Here is a 19,254-nt window from a genome sequence, read left to right as displayed (position 1 = left end):
TTTTCTTATGGGAAACTTTTTTTAAGCACGTTTCATGCATATAATTCACTGATTTTTTTAAAGAAAGTTGGTGTTATCAAATCACAGTTCCAATTTTTGTCACATACGTGACTATCTAAAAAAAATTTTAAAAGGTCTCTCAAAATTTAAATACAAATATATTTTTCATTACCATTTATTAAAACTCTTTTTTAATTGTCTAACAAAATTAAATTTTTGACTTTCACTACATTTGTACATAAATTTATCAGATATTTATGCATATCTTTTAGTCCGATTGTCACATACATTACCGTGGAATGGGCCATATTACAAACAAATCTCTGCAAGAAGAGGAGGTTTATAGATAGCCCAGATAAATTAAACCATAGAAATATGTGGTTGAAGAAGGATAATATAAAAAATAAAGAAAGAAAAGAAAATGAATATACAAAAAGAAAGTGCAATAAGAAGCATAGTAGTTTGTATCATCTGATATCTTTCCTCTTGGGTAATATGCCCAGGAATCGCCCACGGGTCATCTCTTTTGCTGAAACAGAAAAACAACCATTTGTTTAAAAATTAAAGCTGAGGTAAAAAATATACACAGGTCTGACTAATCAGAATCAGAATGTATATACATATATGCACAAGAAAAAAACAACACAAGATAATAGTTGCATTTACAAATGATATTACATTTTAATAAATGACAAATTATGAGAAGGTATTCAATAGGATACATGCATTCACAGCTTTCATAAGTTTTAAATAACTTATTGATCCTGAAAACTAACTAATTTTGAAATAAAAACAACATTTCCATGGTATTTTAAAAATCCCAAACTAACAAGCATGTTGTATGTACTTGAAGAGCAAAAACCAGTTTTTCATTTTTTTTATACCTTTAGAAACTTTAAATATTGATAAATTTCAGATTTTATAGTTTACTAAATTAAGGTAAGATTTGACGAAGAAATGCACAAAGTATGATTTTACTTCATCAGGGTGTGTAGTGAGAAATTGCTGCAAATATTAAGTACTTTTAAGCACCTTAGTCAAAAAAATTAAGCACCTTTATATAAGTCTGCATATGTGAACTGCATATTTCTGAAGCATAAGATTTTTTTTCTATTTTATAAGACATAGTTTTAATTGAAAATTTTTAAAAAAATTACTTTTAAATACTTATATTTTAAATTTTAAAATTTCATGTCTATACTATAGATGTTAATTCTCTTGCACAGAATTTTATCTATTTAGCTCTCTTTGTCCTGTAGTTGTCATGCTAACTTATGTTCGTAAAGCCGGACAAAAAAACACTTCCTCTAAACAGATGTTGCTCAAAATTTCGAAAAATCTACAAATTTGGTTTGAAGACCATATATCAAATTTTATCTGTCTAGCTCAAAGTGTTTTTATGTTACAGACAGACATTCATTTTGACATTTCCCGAAAATGTGTTTTTCAAATTTAAAGAGGTTTGAAAGGTGAATATTCGTCACAATGTCGACTTCGAATTTTTTAATGATTGCAATACTTCCTCTAAATTTTGTATACGAAAAAGTAAAAATGCCAATTGAAGTCTTTTTGCTCTCTCGTGTATTTAGTATAGAGTAAGTTAGTAATTGTCAAAAAATTCGAACTCGAGATTTTGACAATCTCCACATTTCAAACCCCTTTAAATTTGAGAAAAAGATTTTCGAAAAATGTCTATCTGTAGCCCAAAAACATTTTGTGCTAGACGGATGAAATTTGGCATATAGTCTACAAATCAAATTTAACGGCATGTACAATTAGAAACATGTAAAAGCAATAACTGAATAACAGAATTACTGAAAAGTATCAGATTTGATATGAGATTTTGTGCATATTAATGCAATTTTTGGTCAAAATTTGGTTTCAATCGATTGAGAAAAAAGTGTCTAAAACACAAATTAAGTTTTTGGATACAAGCCAGAGATTCATCGCCAAAAATCTTGCCAAGAACGACACAAAAGATTAAGTCAAAATGCTAAATTCACATCAAAAGTTAATATTTTCCTAAATATTGTATGCTAATACCATGTAAGGTGTTCTCAGTGAGGACAACTTTATGAGAGAGTATGCAGAAAGTTTTGGGGAGACTACTTCCGCTGGTTTAAAAAATATCTTCAAAAATTGCTTCAAAATTTAAAAACTCATCATAACTTCATCAAATGAATTTTATTCAATGAAATGCTTTAAAATATTTTGTTTAGATTAAAACAAAGAAAGCATTTTTTTCCCCTCTTTTATTACAGCTTTTAACAGCTGCAAAATAATTTGATTCAACGATTCGAAGAAGCAATGATTTTACTTTGAATTTCATAATAATAAAAATCATTGTTATAAACTGTGTCCAAAACTAATTTCTCAAAAATTAATAAAATAAAAGAAAAAATAGATTCATTCAAATAAAATTTTTATCATTGCAAAGCTAAATATTTTTTTACCTTTAAAACGGTGTTAAAATAAATTTTATGAGATAATATGCTTTGATATTATGAAGAAAACACATTAAAATTCTGTTTTTATTTTTTAAATTATCTTCGAATTAAAAGTTTAAGAAATCCATTCTTAGTGGGCCTCTAATGTCCAAAAAATAACTTTCTAACTTTCATGCTCCTAACTTCAATGGAGGAAGGATTATTTTAATGTTAATTTTTCTGATTTCATTAGAATTATTATTAGAATCATGTATACATTTTGAATTTTTGTATGTTTTTCTCAAAATTTATTATTTTAAGCATACAAGAAAAAAAATATTAAGAAATCAGGCTTTGCATTCTTTTATATTGAAAAATAATCTGAAATTGTTTTAGGAATGATCCAAATTTAGTATCAATCTTCTGCTTAAAAGAGCTTTGTGGAACAATTATTCAGAATTTCTTTCATTTGCATAAGTATTTATGTCTCCGAATCCATTAGATCTTTCATCAGAATTTAAGGAGATATTTAGAAATATTTATGTATATACAAAGGATCATTCAATTAAACACACACACACACACACACACACACACACACACACACACACACACACAGTTTAAATATGAAGACAAAAACCACTTAACCTAGTTAAAAAGTAAATCATATAACAATATTATTAAAATTATAACATTTCAAAATGCAAACGTTGAAAAGTCAAGATATATAACAACACACGTTTTATATCTTTAGATGGTTCTCATGAATTTTTGCATTAGAAGCTTACAAAAACAATCTTTTCATGAATATATTGTTAGTTAAATGTTTTTCAAATGCTGTTTGATATTGAATTTTGGTAATCAAAAAATTATTTAACCTTTTTTTATAGACATACATATTAATGATTATCTAATATATATATATATATATATTCACTTTTTACAAAGAAAATATATAATCATTTTAGCAATGTACAGTAAAATTTACTTACACATTAAAAATTAATATAACAGTACATACCTTCTTCTAAACCAAGTTGATAAGCTAAATTCTGCAGATCTCTCACTTTTTCTAGTAAGGCAGCAGCAGTCAAGCTTCCAAAACCTATCAAGAGATTATATATATATATATATATAATTAACAAATCTTTCCAAAAATTACAAACATTTTTTTAGGTACACTTTCACACTATGAACAAATTAAGATACCTTTGTTATGTTTGCATATTCTATTTCTCAAGTAATTACACATAAAAAAATATTTTCTTTCACTTAAAAGTTAATATTAAATTATATTAGATTTGTATCCTACTTTAAAACTATGCAAAAATCAAATTTAAAGAAAAAGAAGTGCAACATTTTATGAATGAAAATCGTAATTCAGATACGACATTCTTATACATAGCTTATGATAATTATCAATCAATATTTTGTTGGAAGCATGCAGTATTTACTCAACAAAGAAAAAGAATAAATACAATGCAATGCCAACAGATTAAACAACTTATTAAAATATGATGTCTAACAAATAGAAATTCCAAGTTAAAAGAATTTAAGAGTATGAAGAAGTATTTAACTAAGTGTTTTAGCAATAATATTTTAATTATAGAAGGTCTAAAAGTATTAAACTATCTTCAATCACGATTAAGATCAGTATAATAAAAAATATTCCCCTAAAATAATATTACGTTCTGCTTAATGAAACTGAATCAATTCAATTTTTTTAATAGAATTGAAAAATGACAATTCTATTCTATTAAAATATTCTGCAATATGGAAATATAAGCCATGTCTAGAAATTGAAACTTTTTTCCCACTGTAACACTATTTTTCATTGTCAAATCAAGATCACTTGAATCTTGAGCAAATTATACATACTATTAGTGAAAGCTTAATATGGATACTGACTGAATTATATGAAAAGATACATGCAGAAACACTGAAACTGCAAAAGAAAAAATATACAATTTCTCATTATATTCAAACATCATTTGTGATTGAAATGCCATTTTGTGATAGAAATTTTAACAAAAAAAAAAAAAAAAAAAAACTATAATTTTGAATAAAAATTTAGCAAAATATTATCACATAATTAATATAAAAAATATAATGTCAAAGAGATAGTGGAAAAACAATTAAATATAAAAAAATACATTTTATTAAATAAAAATGGCTCTACCTTGTAGGACACTGATGTCTTCGTGATCTAAATCTTTCAACCATTCTGGCTGCTGAGAAGGTTTTGGTTCCTCCTGAGTCTATCAAATGAAAAGAGTAGTCACTTAGTAATATTTACATGGATCAATAATTTCTATTAAATAATAAAATACTGCATAACATAATATTATATAATATTAAAATATAATTTAGACAAGTGAAACAACTTGTTTCTATATTTCAATTTTAAACCAAGGTAAAATAGTGGCTATTAAAAATTATTAAAGTAATATATAGCATAAACTTTGTTCTCTTAGGGTTTGGAAATTTTTCTAAATTTACTAAACTTAATTTTACTGCTTTAAAAAAATGCAGTTAAGATACTTTATATATATTTATGAAGTTGATAATATTTCACTTCAATAGTTTTTTTATATAAATTTTGGTATAAATAAAGTTTGGATTCAAAAATTTTAAAAATTTATTCTGGTTATACTTTAGATAATAAATAATCTAAAATATGATTAAATAAAAATATGCATTCTATAAGGAAAAAAAGCTTCTATATTTTTCTTTGCAAATTTTAACCCCTTTGGGATGAACAATGCACATGTGCATTTACATTGGATTTTTCTCAGGGCCAAACGCTGAATATGTCATCTGCGTTGGATTCTGCTCAAGTCCAAATGCCGCTTCTTTGTGTTGGGTTTATGAAACAAAATAATTTATATTATAGGTGTTCCTACTCCCTGTTTTTCATTAAAAGATTGGTTACATACATTAGAGGTTTCTCTCTGAGATCAAATTAAAGTTGAACAAGTGCATGTAAATCATTTGATTTTCATAAATATAAACAGAAATATGTATTTCCTAGTGTAAAGAAAAGCACGTGCTCATTTGCAAGAATCTGTTATGATTTAAACTCTATATGGGGTAAGATCTTACTCTAGCAAAGGTTTTCTTCTTCTTCTTCTTCTTTTTTTTTTTTTTTCAATTTCATTTGTGTTATCGCTTAGCATTCAGTATGCATGTGGAGGAAGGGTATGTAAATTTACAAATTTTTCTGACCTATAACAGATTTATGGATTTCTTCCAATGATGTAATAAAATATTAAATTATTTATGGTACAATGGATAATTAAAACTTAGAAAATGCATAGTTTTTCATAGCAAGCCAAAAAATAAGTCACCACCTAAGAATATAAATTGAGTAATGTAGGCCTCCCAATTAATACGTTTTGAGATATTTCATAAGATTTTGAGGCATTAATTATTAAAATTTTTAAGAAGTACTTAAAATATCACTTGTAAATATTTTTTCTTATGTTTTTATACTATGCATCAACAATTTGGAGTTACTTTAAATACTATCGATCATAATATTTTAATTATTAAATATCAAGTATTTTTAATTAATTTAAAATTATGATTGAAAAGATATTTGTTACTGTATATTTAAAATTGTTTTCATTTCTATGTAAAGAGTACTTTAAAAAATCATTATGCACATTTTTATGAAATATATAATGTGCATTGGGCTTAGTGGTAGAAAATGCTCTAGTTTATACAAATAATTGGCATCCTTGATCTCATCCTGTAGGAGCAACTCTTTCTGCATGCATCTGCCCCGAAGGAGCCAATTTTGGAAGCTTCTAAATTATATAGCTAATTCTTAAACTCCTTCCATTCATAAGTGTCTTAAAGATTAAATTTACAGATAAAATATATATTTCAACATTCAAATCAGGAAGTTAAGCCAGCAACCATCTGCAGAATTTTTAAACTACAGCTTCAAAATTTTGAGATAGCATTTAAATAATGTGGCTTTTAACTTTCTGCTGCAAAAATAAGCTCTTAAAAATTATAATTCGAAGCAACATGCCTCCAATGATTAGTTAAGATATTGTACTTATGAAGCAAATAATTTTTATTAAAATTATCAACATCTCAAACACAAATGCTTATGTAAAAAATTAAGCTAAATTTAATGAATTTTTTCATTAAAAGAATATATTGAAAAATGAAGTCTTACCATTGCAAGTGATGCAAATTTTGACACACCTGGAACTGGAATAGTAACATTTGTTAAAAAGCAATAAATTTCATTTACAAAACAAAACTATAAATAAAATATAGAAAATTTACATATAAAACATTTAGAAAAATCTACAAAAATACCTTTTAATAATTCATAAGGTAAAAAAAAAAAAAAAAAAAAAAATTGGTATGAATAAAATTTACTATTTAAAGTTCTATAATCTTTCAGAATTACAAAATACAACTTTATTATTAATGAAAAAAAGTTATTACAAAGCTAAAAAGAGAGGAAATTGCACAAATGTCTAATGTGAAATATAATTTCAAAATTTACAGAATCACTATAGAAAAAGAATAATAAAAAATTGTCTAACTTTGCTCAGGCCATAGTTCTGGGGAAGATCTATCCAGTTCTTCTCTGCTAAACAAATCCATACTAGACTCATCTGAAACTAAAGGAAGAATTTTATACAACAGATGGAAAATTTTAAATCTTTTAGGAAATATTTGAAATAATTTAAATAATCTAACAAACTTCTAATATCAGATTACTTTTTAAAAAATTCAGATTTAAATTAGAATGGTAGAAATCTATTGATTGTAATAGTAGAAGGCAAAAGTCGTTTAAATCACCTTGCTGTTTTGGAAGGATAATATAAATGCTTTGAGAAGAAAAATTCTGATAAAATTTCTTTTAGTCCATGTATTTTAAATGCTGAAAAATAAGATTACCTTCTTCTGCATTGATATTTCAGGCAAAAGATAGTAAATTATAGCAGTGAAGTACTACTTATATTTATTTAGATCAACAAACTGCATTGATTCTTTTTGTAGCAATGGTGATATTTTTCTCAACTGCTACCTATCTCACTGTCAAAGTAGAAAAACAATTAAAGTTTCTGTAGCAAATTTTCATATTATAGTTGAAATGTCTAACAAGTGAGCAGCAGGTAGAAAAAAGTTACTCAAAATTTTAATAAAATATAATTTAAAACCAGTTTTAATATGTTAAAATAATTGAACAAAATAGCAAGCAAAATCTATTAATAGTACAGCAATTACTTTTAGGGCAAGTTCAAATAATTTACTTCGAAGGAGAAATCATAAAAACAAATTCTCATCTAAATTTAGAGTTTTATTGAAATATTACGCAAAACTTTAATATATATGTAAACTTAATGTTTTGTGATAAAAAACAAACCACTCTGCAAAGTTGAATGTTTCTGTCAACTGTTTTGCCAATTTTCATGAGTAAATATTACATGAAAAGAATTAACATTTTTGAAGTAACATCATGTGATACATGCATTGAAATCATTTTAATGTTAAGTCTAGAATTTTGTAATAGTACACAATTCACACAGAAGATAAATGCAAAGATAGTTTCTGCAAGAGACAAATAATGGTACTTTCTTACTATAGTGGCAACAAGACTTATTTTCTCACCTAAGTATTATGCCGAAATTACAAAAAGTATGCAGTTCTAAATTGATTTATTTTGATTAAAAATTAATTTCTAGCATTTCCCCTTTTATTTATTGATTGATTTATACAATTAAATTGAGATGTAAATAAATTGTGCAGTAGAAAATAGAAATAAATGCAGATGAATATAAATTTTAAAATTTACTTTTTAGGCTAATTCAATAGTATGACTAAACTAAAAGTAAGTATAATAGAATATTTACTAAAAAAATTAAAAATTACACTAAACAATTTATGGATAAGTCCTATAAATAAATAAATAAATATCTATATACTATTCAAAACCTTAAAAAAAATTCTTATAATATAAACAATATAAAAAAAAAGTTATATCTGTTAAAATATCTGCAAGTTTAGTAGCTAGTATTATATTAATTTGTAAAAAAAAAATTGTTTCACGACATGAGACATCAGAAAAAGCTGACTTTCATAAAAAAAAAAGTAACTATGCCAAATATAAACAATGTGAAACAAAATAAATATCATTAATTAAATAATAAAATGAATAAATTTATACAAAAAGTACTTAAGATATTAAATATATGAAAAATCGGAAGGGAATCCACATCTACACTAGAACCGAAAATATAAAATTATTGCATAAAAAGAAAATTAATCGAACTTAAGAAAAATGTTGATGACGAAAACGCTTTAATCGTCATTTTCAGAGAAAATAGGTCATGTCTTGAAAACAAAATTTTTAAAAAAAGCAACAAAACATTCATTTCATCACAAAATATATAAAATAAGTATTTCCGCTAAGAACTGTTAATTTCATAAAAACATGAATGAAGTGAAAATGTCTCTGTTAAACAACAAAAATAAATGATTCTCTTTTGTTTAAGCATATTACTTTTATTTAAAAGATAGAACAAAAAGATTTTTAATTAATTTATGCATCAATAAGAAGTTATATGCATACATTTATGTCTTAAAATTCAATAAAATATTTTGCGTTTATGAGCGCCAACTTCACAAAAAACATAAAAAAATATTATTTTGATGTGAATTTTCGTCATTTTTCAAATTATTTTTAACTAAACCAATAACACAGATTAAAAAAAAATTATCCATTTAAATTAATCAATTATAACTAGAAATATTAAACATCCAATTATGAAACGATTGAATACATTAAAAATTTAAACTGTTAAAGAAGTTTAAGTTGCATTAAAAAGGAATAAAAGTAAAGCAACATTATTCTGATATTAATAAGAGTAATTGTAACAGAAATCTACTCACAATTTGCGACAGGAGAAAGTGGAGGAGTTGCTCCAGTACTCTCTTCAGAGGGCTGATTCATTTGATTCATTTTCAAGACTTCATTTGCCGCCATATTTTTTAAGAATATGAAAACAACTATGTTGTTGCCATATTTTATCGCTATTTATCATTTCTCTACTTTCGATCAATTTAAGTTAAATATTTAAAAAAAACTTCAGTAATTAAGATTAAAAATAATTAAATAGAGTAAATTATATTAACTTGTTTGTGGATCATTTAAAATAAAATAATTATGTGATGGTTATGCAGCAATTACTATACAAATAAATGTTTGCTTTAAATTCGTGTCGCCATCTATGATCACATAGAAGAAACATAGTATTGGAAAATGATGAAAGAATGCCTCTTATTTTGCCTATTTCACTCTCTTTTTCTTCAAAAAAAAAAAAAAGCATAAAAAATAATCTTGGTGAATTTTGCTTAGATATTTTTTATTTCCGTCAAAGACTACATTTGTATAAGATTGCATTAATAATAACAAAATGGGAAACTCTCGGGAAACTTTCTCTCTCTAAAGATCTTGCAGTAGTAAAGATCCGCTGCGTTTGGGCAGAAGTCCTTTGCTTCCACCAATATTTATATGAAGAAAACAAAAATCATATTTGAGAATTCATAGTACATATCACCAGCGGAAATCTGTGCACAGCTTCATATTCCTCTCATAATGATACATGCCTCATTTAATGATAGAGCAATACAAATGGAAAAGGGGGGAAAAATGCTCATTGTTTAGTTTGCGGGTTACATTAATGAACATATAGAGTAAACCGAAAGCGAATCGCTAAAATTTCGAAATTCCCTTTGTAGACTAATAATTAAATCCGGAATAGGAAATTCTTGCTATATATATAGGAAATATATATATATATATATATATATATATATATATATTGGAGTTTTAGTGTTTTCTCACCTAAAGCATTTATTATTCTTTGTCTAGACCACTTTTTTAGGTTTTTATTTTCCAATTTATTAGGAAAATTTGTCAAGCAGCAACTAGAATCATAATATTGTTTTGCCCACTTCATTATCTTATTTTTCGTATCTCTGAAAAATGTAAATGAAGAAATTGATTGACACAAACTACCACAGCTATTTTCAGATTTTTTTTATGATAACGAAAAGTAGATTCAAAAACTGCATTCCAAATTTTTTTTTATTTTTTTATTTTTAGAGTATATTTAAATAAAGGTACATTAAAAGTAAAACTCTAACTTTGAAAAATTATTATTATTACAGTCAATTATAAGATACTTCGAGAAATAAAATTTCAAATTTAGTAATGCACGTCTTGACTGTCATGTAAATTCCTATGATTCACAGCTACTCTTCATTAGATCAATCTTTTTACTTTCTTGTATATGTAGTACAGAGAAAGTATAGTAATCATGAAAAAAAAACAAAAAAACATGAGATTTTGACGAATTTCCGCGCTTTGGATCTTCTTGAGTTCGAAAAATATATTTTTGAAATATGTCCGTCTGTCTATCAGTATGTGACAAAGATAACTAACTCTATAACGTTTTGAGCTAGACGATTAAAATTTTGTATGCCGTCTTTACATCAAACTTCAATGATTTAAATATATCAAATTTGTATGTGATTTCGAGATTACAATTGTAATTCGGTATCAAATTTTTATTTCAATCAGTTGGAAAAAATGCATCTAAAATATAAATTCGATTTTCGGATACTATTAATAGCATGCCAGGGATTAATCGCCAACGGTCACATGACAGATTCAGTAAAAATGCTACATTCACGCCAAAGGTGACTATTTCGTAACTCTCGTACGTCATTGACATGGTACGTCATACATGTGCACGATAGCACATTTATTTGTGAGTATGTGAAAAAACACTTGGGGGGGGCACTCTAGCTTGTTTTACCATAATTGAGGAAAGATCATGTTATTATATATCTGATTAAAATTCAACATGCGACTCGCAGAAGTGAGGATGTTACGAAAATATCCTTAAAATTATTCTTTCAGAGTTATAAAATAATCTCCTCTTTGCAATTGTATCTATGAAAAAAAAATTTTTTTTTCAAACTCCTTGTCGAAGATATTGTGTTTTGATCAGTTCGTTTGTATTTATTTATCTTGATTACATCAGCCGTTGTATAACAGGAAGAATGTTTATCACCCTGTCATTCTTACAGTTGTAAATTTAATAATTAAAAATTGATTAAAAATTGTTTCCGCCTGAAAATAAAAGTCCATCCTTTCAATAAACATTGATAATTTCATTGGCTTAAAATATCTTTACGGCATTTGCATTTAACCATATTCACAATCAGCTATTTTTTAAGAAAAAGAAAATAGGTTGAAAAACGTACTTCTTTCGTCATAAAAATTAAAATGTATATCAATTCTTTAGGCAGGAACAATTAAAAAAAAGACTAAAAGATGTATTAATTTTAAAAAGAATGAGGATTCTATGACATTTAATTAAAAAAATATTTATATTTTGTTAAATATCATATTCTTCTTAAGGATAAATCTGAGTCATGTTGTTTGCTCCTCCGAAATTCCTGGGATAAAACCGCTAAAAAAAGTCTTATTTTTTTGTTGAAATTTACTTAAGATACGGCCCCCGGTGGGGTGGCTCTTCTTGGGCAAAGTTGTCAGCAAGCAGAATTAAGTACATCTCAAGTTCTATTAGAATTTCAGAAAGAAATTTGATAAATATATATATATAAAAGCACTTGCTGAATTTATTATTAAAGAATCTCGATTTCCGTAATGGAATTTGTGATAGTAATTAATTAACAATGTTAATTAACCCGATTAATCAATTTGTATATCTCAACAAATCTGACCCGTAAGAATCATTTCCATCAGCACCAATTTTATGAAGATGAGATAATAAATAACACGGTTACAAAGGTGTTCCTTTGTTGTTGTTGTTGACTACTGTACCATCAATATTCATATAAATTTACAGAATCATTGGAAACTGCCGGTCTAAGCAACCTAAAAGACGTCGTAATTGCAACTGAAAACTCATTAGGAAGAAGTATGATTTTTGAAAGATATCAGAGAATATTATAACTTGGATTTTGAATGAGACAAATGTTATTGTATAAGACTACATAAATTAAATCTATTTTATAAAATAATAAAAATAAATTAGAATTTATTTTATTAAGACTAAGTTTCGAATTTTTACCTTATAATTTACCTGTCGCTTCAACCTTTACATGTTTGATAAGAAAATTATCACCAAACGATAAATTTCCATTTTCTGTTTCAGTGAAAAATCTGCTGATAATCTGATGAATAAGCGATCAAAGAGAAAAAGAAACTTGCGAAAGATAAAATAGACGCCTCTTTCTTTGCTTGATTTCAGCTACTTTAGCGAGCGAATATTGTTGGATTAAATTTCAGCAAATATTTGGAAGAGAGACATTAAGGTGAGTTTTCATATTATCTAATATAACGGTTATATCGATTGGTAAAAAATAATCAGTACTTGTTACATTTTTCACGATATTTTTTTAACTGAATCGGTTATGAGTAGAAAAATAGACATTTTTATGTATGTTCAAATGTCTAATAATAAAATAGCAGCAGTAGGAAGCTATCCGGTTGTTTGATTCATTAAAATTTCTACAACACTGAAATTTGTTTATACTTTAACATTTCGTACGAAGAATTACGATTTATTTTTGTGTTAATTATTTCTTTGATTCTTTGACAGTTAAGAATTTTTCCCCTATTTTCTCAATAATTAGTATATTCTACATTAAGAACGTATCTTTTATTGTTTATTTATTTATTATTATTATTGCTGGTATATTTTCCAAGTTTTATACTGAATACAGTATATAACGCTGATATTTTAAAGACAACACCAAATATTTTAAATACAATGCCGATTATTAACCTAATTTTACTTTGAATTTAGAAATATGATAATTCGATATTACAATGCCACTTGAGTGAATTATTACTTACCATTTGACAAACCAACTAATGACTAGTTTATAAGATGTATCTTTAGTTATTACAAGTATAAACATCGAAAGTCTGTCTCATGGTGCTTAAACGTGGATATCGGGCAATCTAAAATCAAAACAGATAAGTAAACATAAATTATGAAGATGATAAAATAAAAAAAAAGATTAAGGTATTATATAATAAACCATCACTTCAAAAGTTTCTCACATATACCCTAATTAAGATGTTATCCCAGAGAGAGCCTTGTATAGCATTGGCGTGCAATAATTACGAAATATTAACTTTTGGCTTGAATTTAGCACTTTTACTGAATCTATCGTGTCATCTTAGGCGAATTATTTGGCAATAATCCATGACGTGCAATAATACTATCCAAAAATCAAATTTGTGCTTTAGACATGTTCTTCTCTACCGATTGCAGCAAAGATTGGCCATAAAACTATACTTATAATCACAAAATTGCATATTACATTTGATATATTTAAGTCATTGCGGTAAGTCTTTGAGGTATCATGTTTACATGTCTCTAAAAGTGCAAAACAATAGACGGCCAATCCTATTGTTGGATTTGGCTCAAAATTTGATAGATACTTAGACCATAAATATTAAATCTGTGCATCGAATTTTATTTATTTAATTTTCTTTGTAGTTATCGCCTTAAATTATATTCGAACAGTCGGACAGACAGACTTCCTCTGAGCGTATATTACTAAAGATTTGATTGAAATCTACAAATTCGGCATAAAGATCATATAAGAAATTTCATTCATATAGATCAAAGCACTTTTCAGTTATCTTTTTCTCAGATAGACGGACATTTTTCCAGGAAAAAAACACAGCCGAAGCATATAGACTTACAAAATTCAACCACCCACAATCAAGTAGCAAATCGTTTGTAAATTACAGCAGCAGCTCAGTGTTCAAAGAAAACTCCCTGAAGCTTCTCTCTCTCTCTCTCGCTCGCCAATGAAGAGAGATCACTCGATGATTCGCTTCAGCTATGTATCTTGAAGTTTTATAGTTTCTGAGACAGAGCACAGACGCTTCTAGAAGGATATCTTATTTTCGTTCCTATCCGAAATATCATTAAAATTCCTGTAATTTCGGGAACTTTTTTCCCCTTAATTAGTTGCCACGTTTATTACCAAGAAGAGGAGTCATTAACTTGGTATCCATTCAGTAGCTGCTAAAATATCTGTAAAACTCTCTTCACTACAGTGAAACAAATTATGCAGAGAAGCTATATTGCAGATTCATACCAATATATTGACTCTCGTAATCTTGGAGTTTATCTATTATTTTTGGTTACTTGATTTTTTATAATTTAAAAATCAAACAAAGAAGTATAGGTGATTCATTTTTGGCGTTAGTAATTTTAACTGCAATTAGATTGCTAGGAATTAAAATTCAAAAAAGAACACACACACAGTATTTTAATATAACTAATGGGGCTAAGGCTTTCTTGGACGATATAGTGTACCATTTTATAGAGACTTTAGTAAGCAGAACTATAATTGAGTGTTGCTATGTTGAAAAAATATCAGCTCTAAAATGCCATACTTCAAACGAATAAATTTTATTTACATTAAGGAAGAAAAGGTTTTAATTTGAAACCTACTTATTTGCAAAATAAGTAAATGCATTGAGGCAGGGTTTCTCAAACTATGATACTTATATCATCAATGGTGAATTCCATCACTTTTTTACAGTAAAATTTTTAAATAAAAGAGGTAAATGAATGCAAACTGATTACTTTTCCATATTTTGTTTTAACCTTTTGTCAGATATATATTTATTCTTCATTTGCCTTAAATAGTTGCTCGTAGATGCAGTTACACTGGCCATATGCTAGATACTCTACTCAAGTAAAAAAATTATAAAATGAATGAATTAAAAAAATTATTATTCCTCCCTGAAAAATTATAAAATGAAAGTTAGTTAAAAATTTCATTTCTATTTTCTTGAAAGAGAAGGGAAAGTAATGTAATGGTCAAAAAATTCGAATTCGAGACTTTGAAGACTCTCCACTTTTCAGATCTACCTCCGGAGATGAATAAATACGCTTTTCGAATAATATCGATCTTTAGACACGAGAACTGAAACACTTTCAACTAGACGAATGAAATTTGTCATTTGATTTCATATGAAATTCGTAGATTTCCATCAAATTTTAAACGAAATCCATAATAGGGAAGTGTGTCTGCCCCTTAGGGAATAAATGAGCTTAACGTGAAGAAGTAGATAAATAAAAGTTAAGACACACTTTCTAAAGTGTGCATTCATATTGAATTTTGAAGCAAATCCGTCGATGAGATGATCATCTATCGGTCTATAATTTCTTATGCGTGCAAACGTAAGCTCAATGACAATAATTCGGATTATAATATTTGGTATATGATCTTTTTACTAAAATTACATATTGCTGCCATATTTTGGTTTCATTTGGTTAAATAGAAGGCATTCAAGATGCCTGCTTTTTTTTTTTTCTCCGTTATACCACGAGGCACAATTGGTTATATGCGGGACTTTTGAAAATAAAAATTGTATTGATTTACATATTCACCCAAATATAATCCCATTCTCCCCACATACCAACCCATATGATGGGCGAACAACTGATTGCCGAAGACGGCTAGCTATGAATTATTACTTATTAGAATGCAAAATATAATATTTAAGAATATAATTATATAATATAAGTTTAAAATATTTTATTATAAAGATTGCCTTTAAGATGTATCGATTAATTGGAAGATGCTTTCATAAGGATATGTGGAGATTGCATTCCCGAGGACAAAAAGAAAGTTTGTCGACTTATGTTGATTACTTTTTATCAGAAGGTTGCGTGTTTAGATCACGTCCGGGTCACCAATGTGGAGATTACATTCCCGAGGACAGAACCCGCAACATTACGCTCCATAGCCGCTTAACAAAACCACCAGACAAAAGAGATCACCCTAGTTCGGAGACTGTTAACTGGCTTATGAAGCTACCACCCCATATATATATATATATATATATATATATATATATATATATATATATATATATATATATATATATATATATATATATATATATATATATATGATTCTTATTTATGTGACACAAAATTTGAAAAGTCTGAGTACTTATGTACATTATACATAGAGTGAGAGAAATCTAAAACTCAATAGTAGCAAATCGGCTTTGCCTCCAGACTTTCCAAATAGCATAAAATGCTCAATAACACAATCAATACTGTTCGACATTCAGAATATCGATAACACTATTGAGATCATGTACAATATCTTGAGCTGCTAGAGCAGTATTATTTTATGTTAATAGTGCTATGATTAATGCTTTTCTTTTTATTATTCACGTATGGCTGTGTAAAGTTAATTAAAACAGGTTGTAAAAAAATAGTCCGTTATAATTTGACGGACAAACATCAGTGGTTTATTGTCCACTGATGTCCTACGAGTCTACAGTGTTCAAAGTAAAATTGGTCCAGAATGTGAGGCAAAATATCAATGCTAATATTTTTAAATAAATAAATTTAATATAGCTTTTAGGAACATAATTTTTATTTGTTTACTGAAAAAAAATTGCTTAAATTATTCTCTACTTCTTAGTCTTTAATTTATAATTTGTTATTATAAAGTATAAAATATGTTAGTACGGATGGGTTGTTAACATTATCTCAGATTTGATTCTCTCAGATTAACAAGTGAAATTTGTAGTAGAAAATATCATGCACATTGGCAGAATGCTTAAGAAATAAAGTTTTTTTTCCTTCGCAATAGGATCTTCTCTATGCTTAATGTTCACGGACACTCAAATCAAAACTAATCATTAAAATCTGATTGAAACAATTAATAATCCTCTAACAAAAAAAATAAAAAAATGCAATGGCGAATGAAATTAAGAAAAATTCTGAGAGAAAATATTAGCAGTAACCTTCAATATAGATAAAGAATATAATGAATCAGCATAAAATAATAATTGCAAACCTCAGTTCATTGACCTTTGTTATTTATTCATACTTAGGTTTATTCACATCCGATAAATCAGTCAATTTAAACATTAAAAATAACCTGTTTCAATTTCTAGACGCTAAAACAGAAGTTGGGACTTCGCATCCGATAATGACGTAGACTGAAAGGGTGCAGATATTTCCGACTCCGCTCAGCATTACAGATGGTGATGGAAAGTTTTATATATATATATACATACTCATACTGCAATCTTTTGTGTGCTTAAATTCGATACCTATCGATGCCTTTCATATGGATTCAACATTGAATTAAATTATTCAATAGAGTAAATCGGTTATAAAATACCATTTTTACAAGCATGAAAGAAAATTGTACAAAGAAGTTTGTAAGATTAGCATAATAATGTTAATTATATTACTGTTACTAAATTCTAATTTTGCATTTTAATTAATTTATTTATTTATTTTTACAGATCTGGAAAGTAATGGATTTGGACTTGTTGCACGACACCAAGCGATTGCGAAATCTATCGAATTTTCTAAATCTGGAAGATAATGCAAATAAATATAAATTTTCATCTGCTTCTCACATCTTATTCCTTTTAGAGGATTATAACAACCTTCAAGAATATGCAAAACAACAGAAAATTATTTGTAGTTCTTATGGAATAGATGGAAATTCGATTTCAAACGACATCTTAAAGAAGATGAGAGATCTTCTGTTCCACTTCGGGGCCCATGAAGGCACTGTTTATGCTTTTTGCGATTTGAAAGCTGAGATGTGCCTTGAACAAGAAGAATTTTTTGATCATATCATTTACAAAGTCGAAGAAAGACTTAATTCTAGCTCTGATCCCGAGGAGCAAGCGAGACTAATAAAAACTTGTTTTAAAATTCGAAAAATGTATCAGATTTTTCAGCAATAAATATCAGAAAGTTCTTCAAGTGGCTGTCATTAAATAAATAAATGGATTAATAGATAATTCATTCATTAAATAAATAATACCTAAATTGATACATTTAAATAATCTTATTTTATAAAACTGTAAATTATCTAAAATCCAGTGGAATTAGTCTTCCTAAAACTTTCTCGCATACTCTCTAATAAACTTGTCAAGTCGGAGAACGTCTTACATAGCATTCAAGTACAATAGTTACGAAATATTAACTTTTGTCGTGAATTTAACATTTTTGCTGAATCTGTTGTGTGTGATCCTTGCAAGTTATTTGGCGATTAATCCCTTATTTACATGCTTCTAAAAGTTCAGACCGACAGACACAACCCGTTGTTTGATTTGGTTCAAAATTTGACAGGTGTCTGCACTATAGAGGTTAAATATGTGTACCGAATATTATCTATTTTGCTCTCATCGTTTTGTAGCGATAGAGCTAATATATATTCAAACAGCCGGACAAATGGACTTTCTCTGAACACATTTTGGTCAAGATTTGATAGATATCGGCAAATTTGGTGTAAACATGTATACCAAATTTCAACTTTCTAGCTTAAAGCGTTTTTGAGTTATTTTTGTCACAGACAGACAGGCGGACGTTTTTTTTAAATGTGTTTTTCGGACACATATGAAATGAACACTCCGAACGAATTATTAACGAACACTCAGAAAATGTGGAGATTCGTCAAAATAATTGAGTTAGAATTTTTTTGGCAATTACTGTACTTGTTCTATACTAAGATAACGAGAAATTAAAAATAAATGACAGTAAACTCAACTAAGTCGGCAGGTATCTTACAATGTAAACCTTAAACCATGGGTTTGGAGATGTGATGAAGTACTTCAACCGCATAATTTTGACTAGAAAGACAAACGAAGACAGGAACGATCCCTATTAAAATAGAATGACTTACAATATCTTCATGATATTGTGCGACATTCAGAATATCAAAGGACATTGTGGAGCTATTG

The 19,254-nt window shown here is 27.3% G+C and overlaps 1 protein-coding gene across 1 annotated transcript; it reads right to left on the bottom strand.

Moving 5' to 3' along the window:
• Positions 1-288: 288 nt before the first annotated feature.
• LOC129971524 (protein lin-52 homolog) lies at positions 289-9,494 on the bottom strand. Its single transcript, XM_056085379.1, has 6 exons — positions 9,348-9,494; positions 6,995-7,072; positions 6,616-6,650; positions 4,606-4,684; positions 3,448-3,531; positions 289-529 (listed from the first exon to the last, which is right to left on the bottom strand). Exons 1-6 carry the CDS (start codon positions 9,439-9,441, stop codon positions 468-470), a joined length of 432 nt encoding a protein of 143 aa, XP_055941354.1. The 5' UTR covers positions 9,442-9,494; the 3' UTR covers positions 289-467.
• Between the last annotated feature and the right edge of the window lie 9,760 nt (positions 9,495-19,254).

This window comes from Argiope bruennichi, chromosome 6, assembly GCF_947563725.1.
Source record: "Argiope bruennichi chromosome 6, qqArgBrue1.1, whole genome shotgun sequence".
In the NCBI taxonomy this organism is placed as follows: Eukaryota; Metazoa; Arthropoda; class Arachnida; order Araneae; family Araneidae; genus Argiope; species Argiope bruennichi.
Note: the sequence above shows the minus strand (reverse complement) of the source record. Positions and strands in the feature narration are given on the sequence as shown.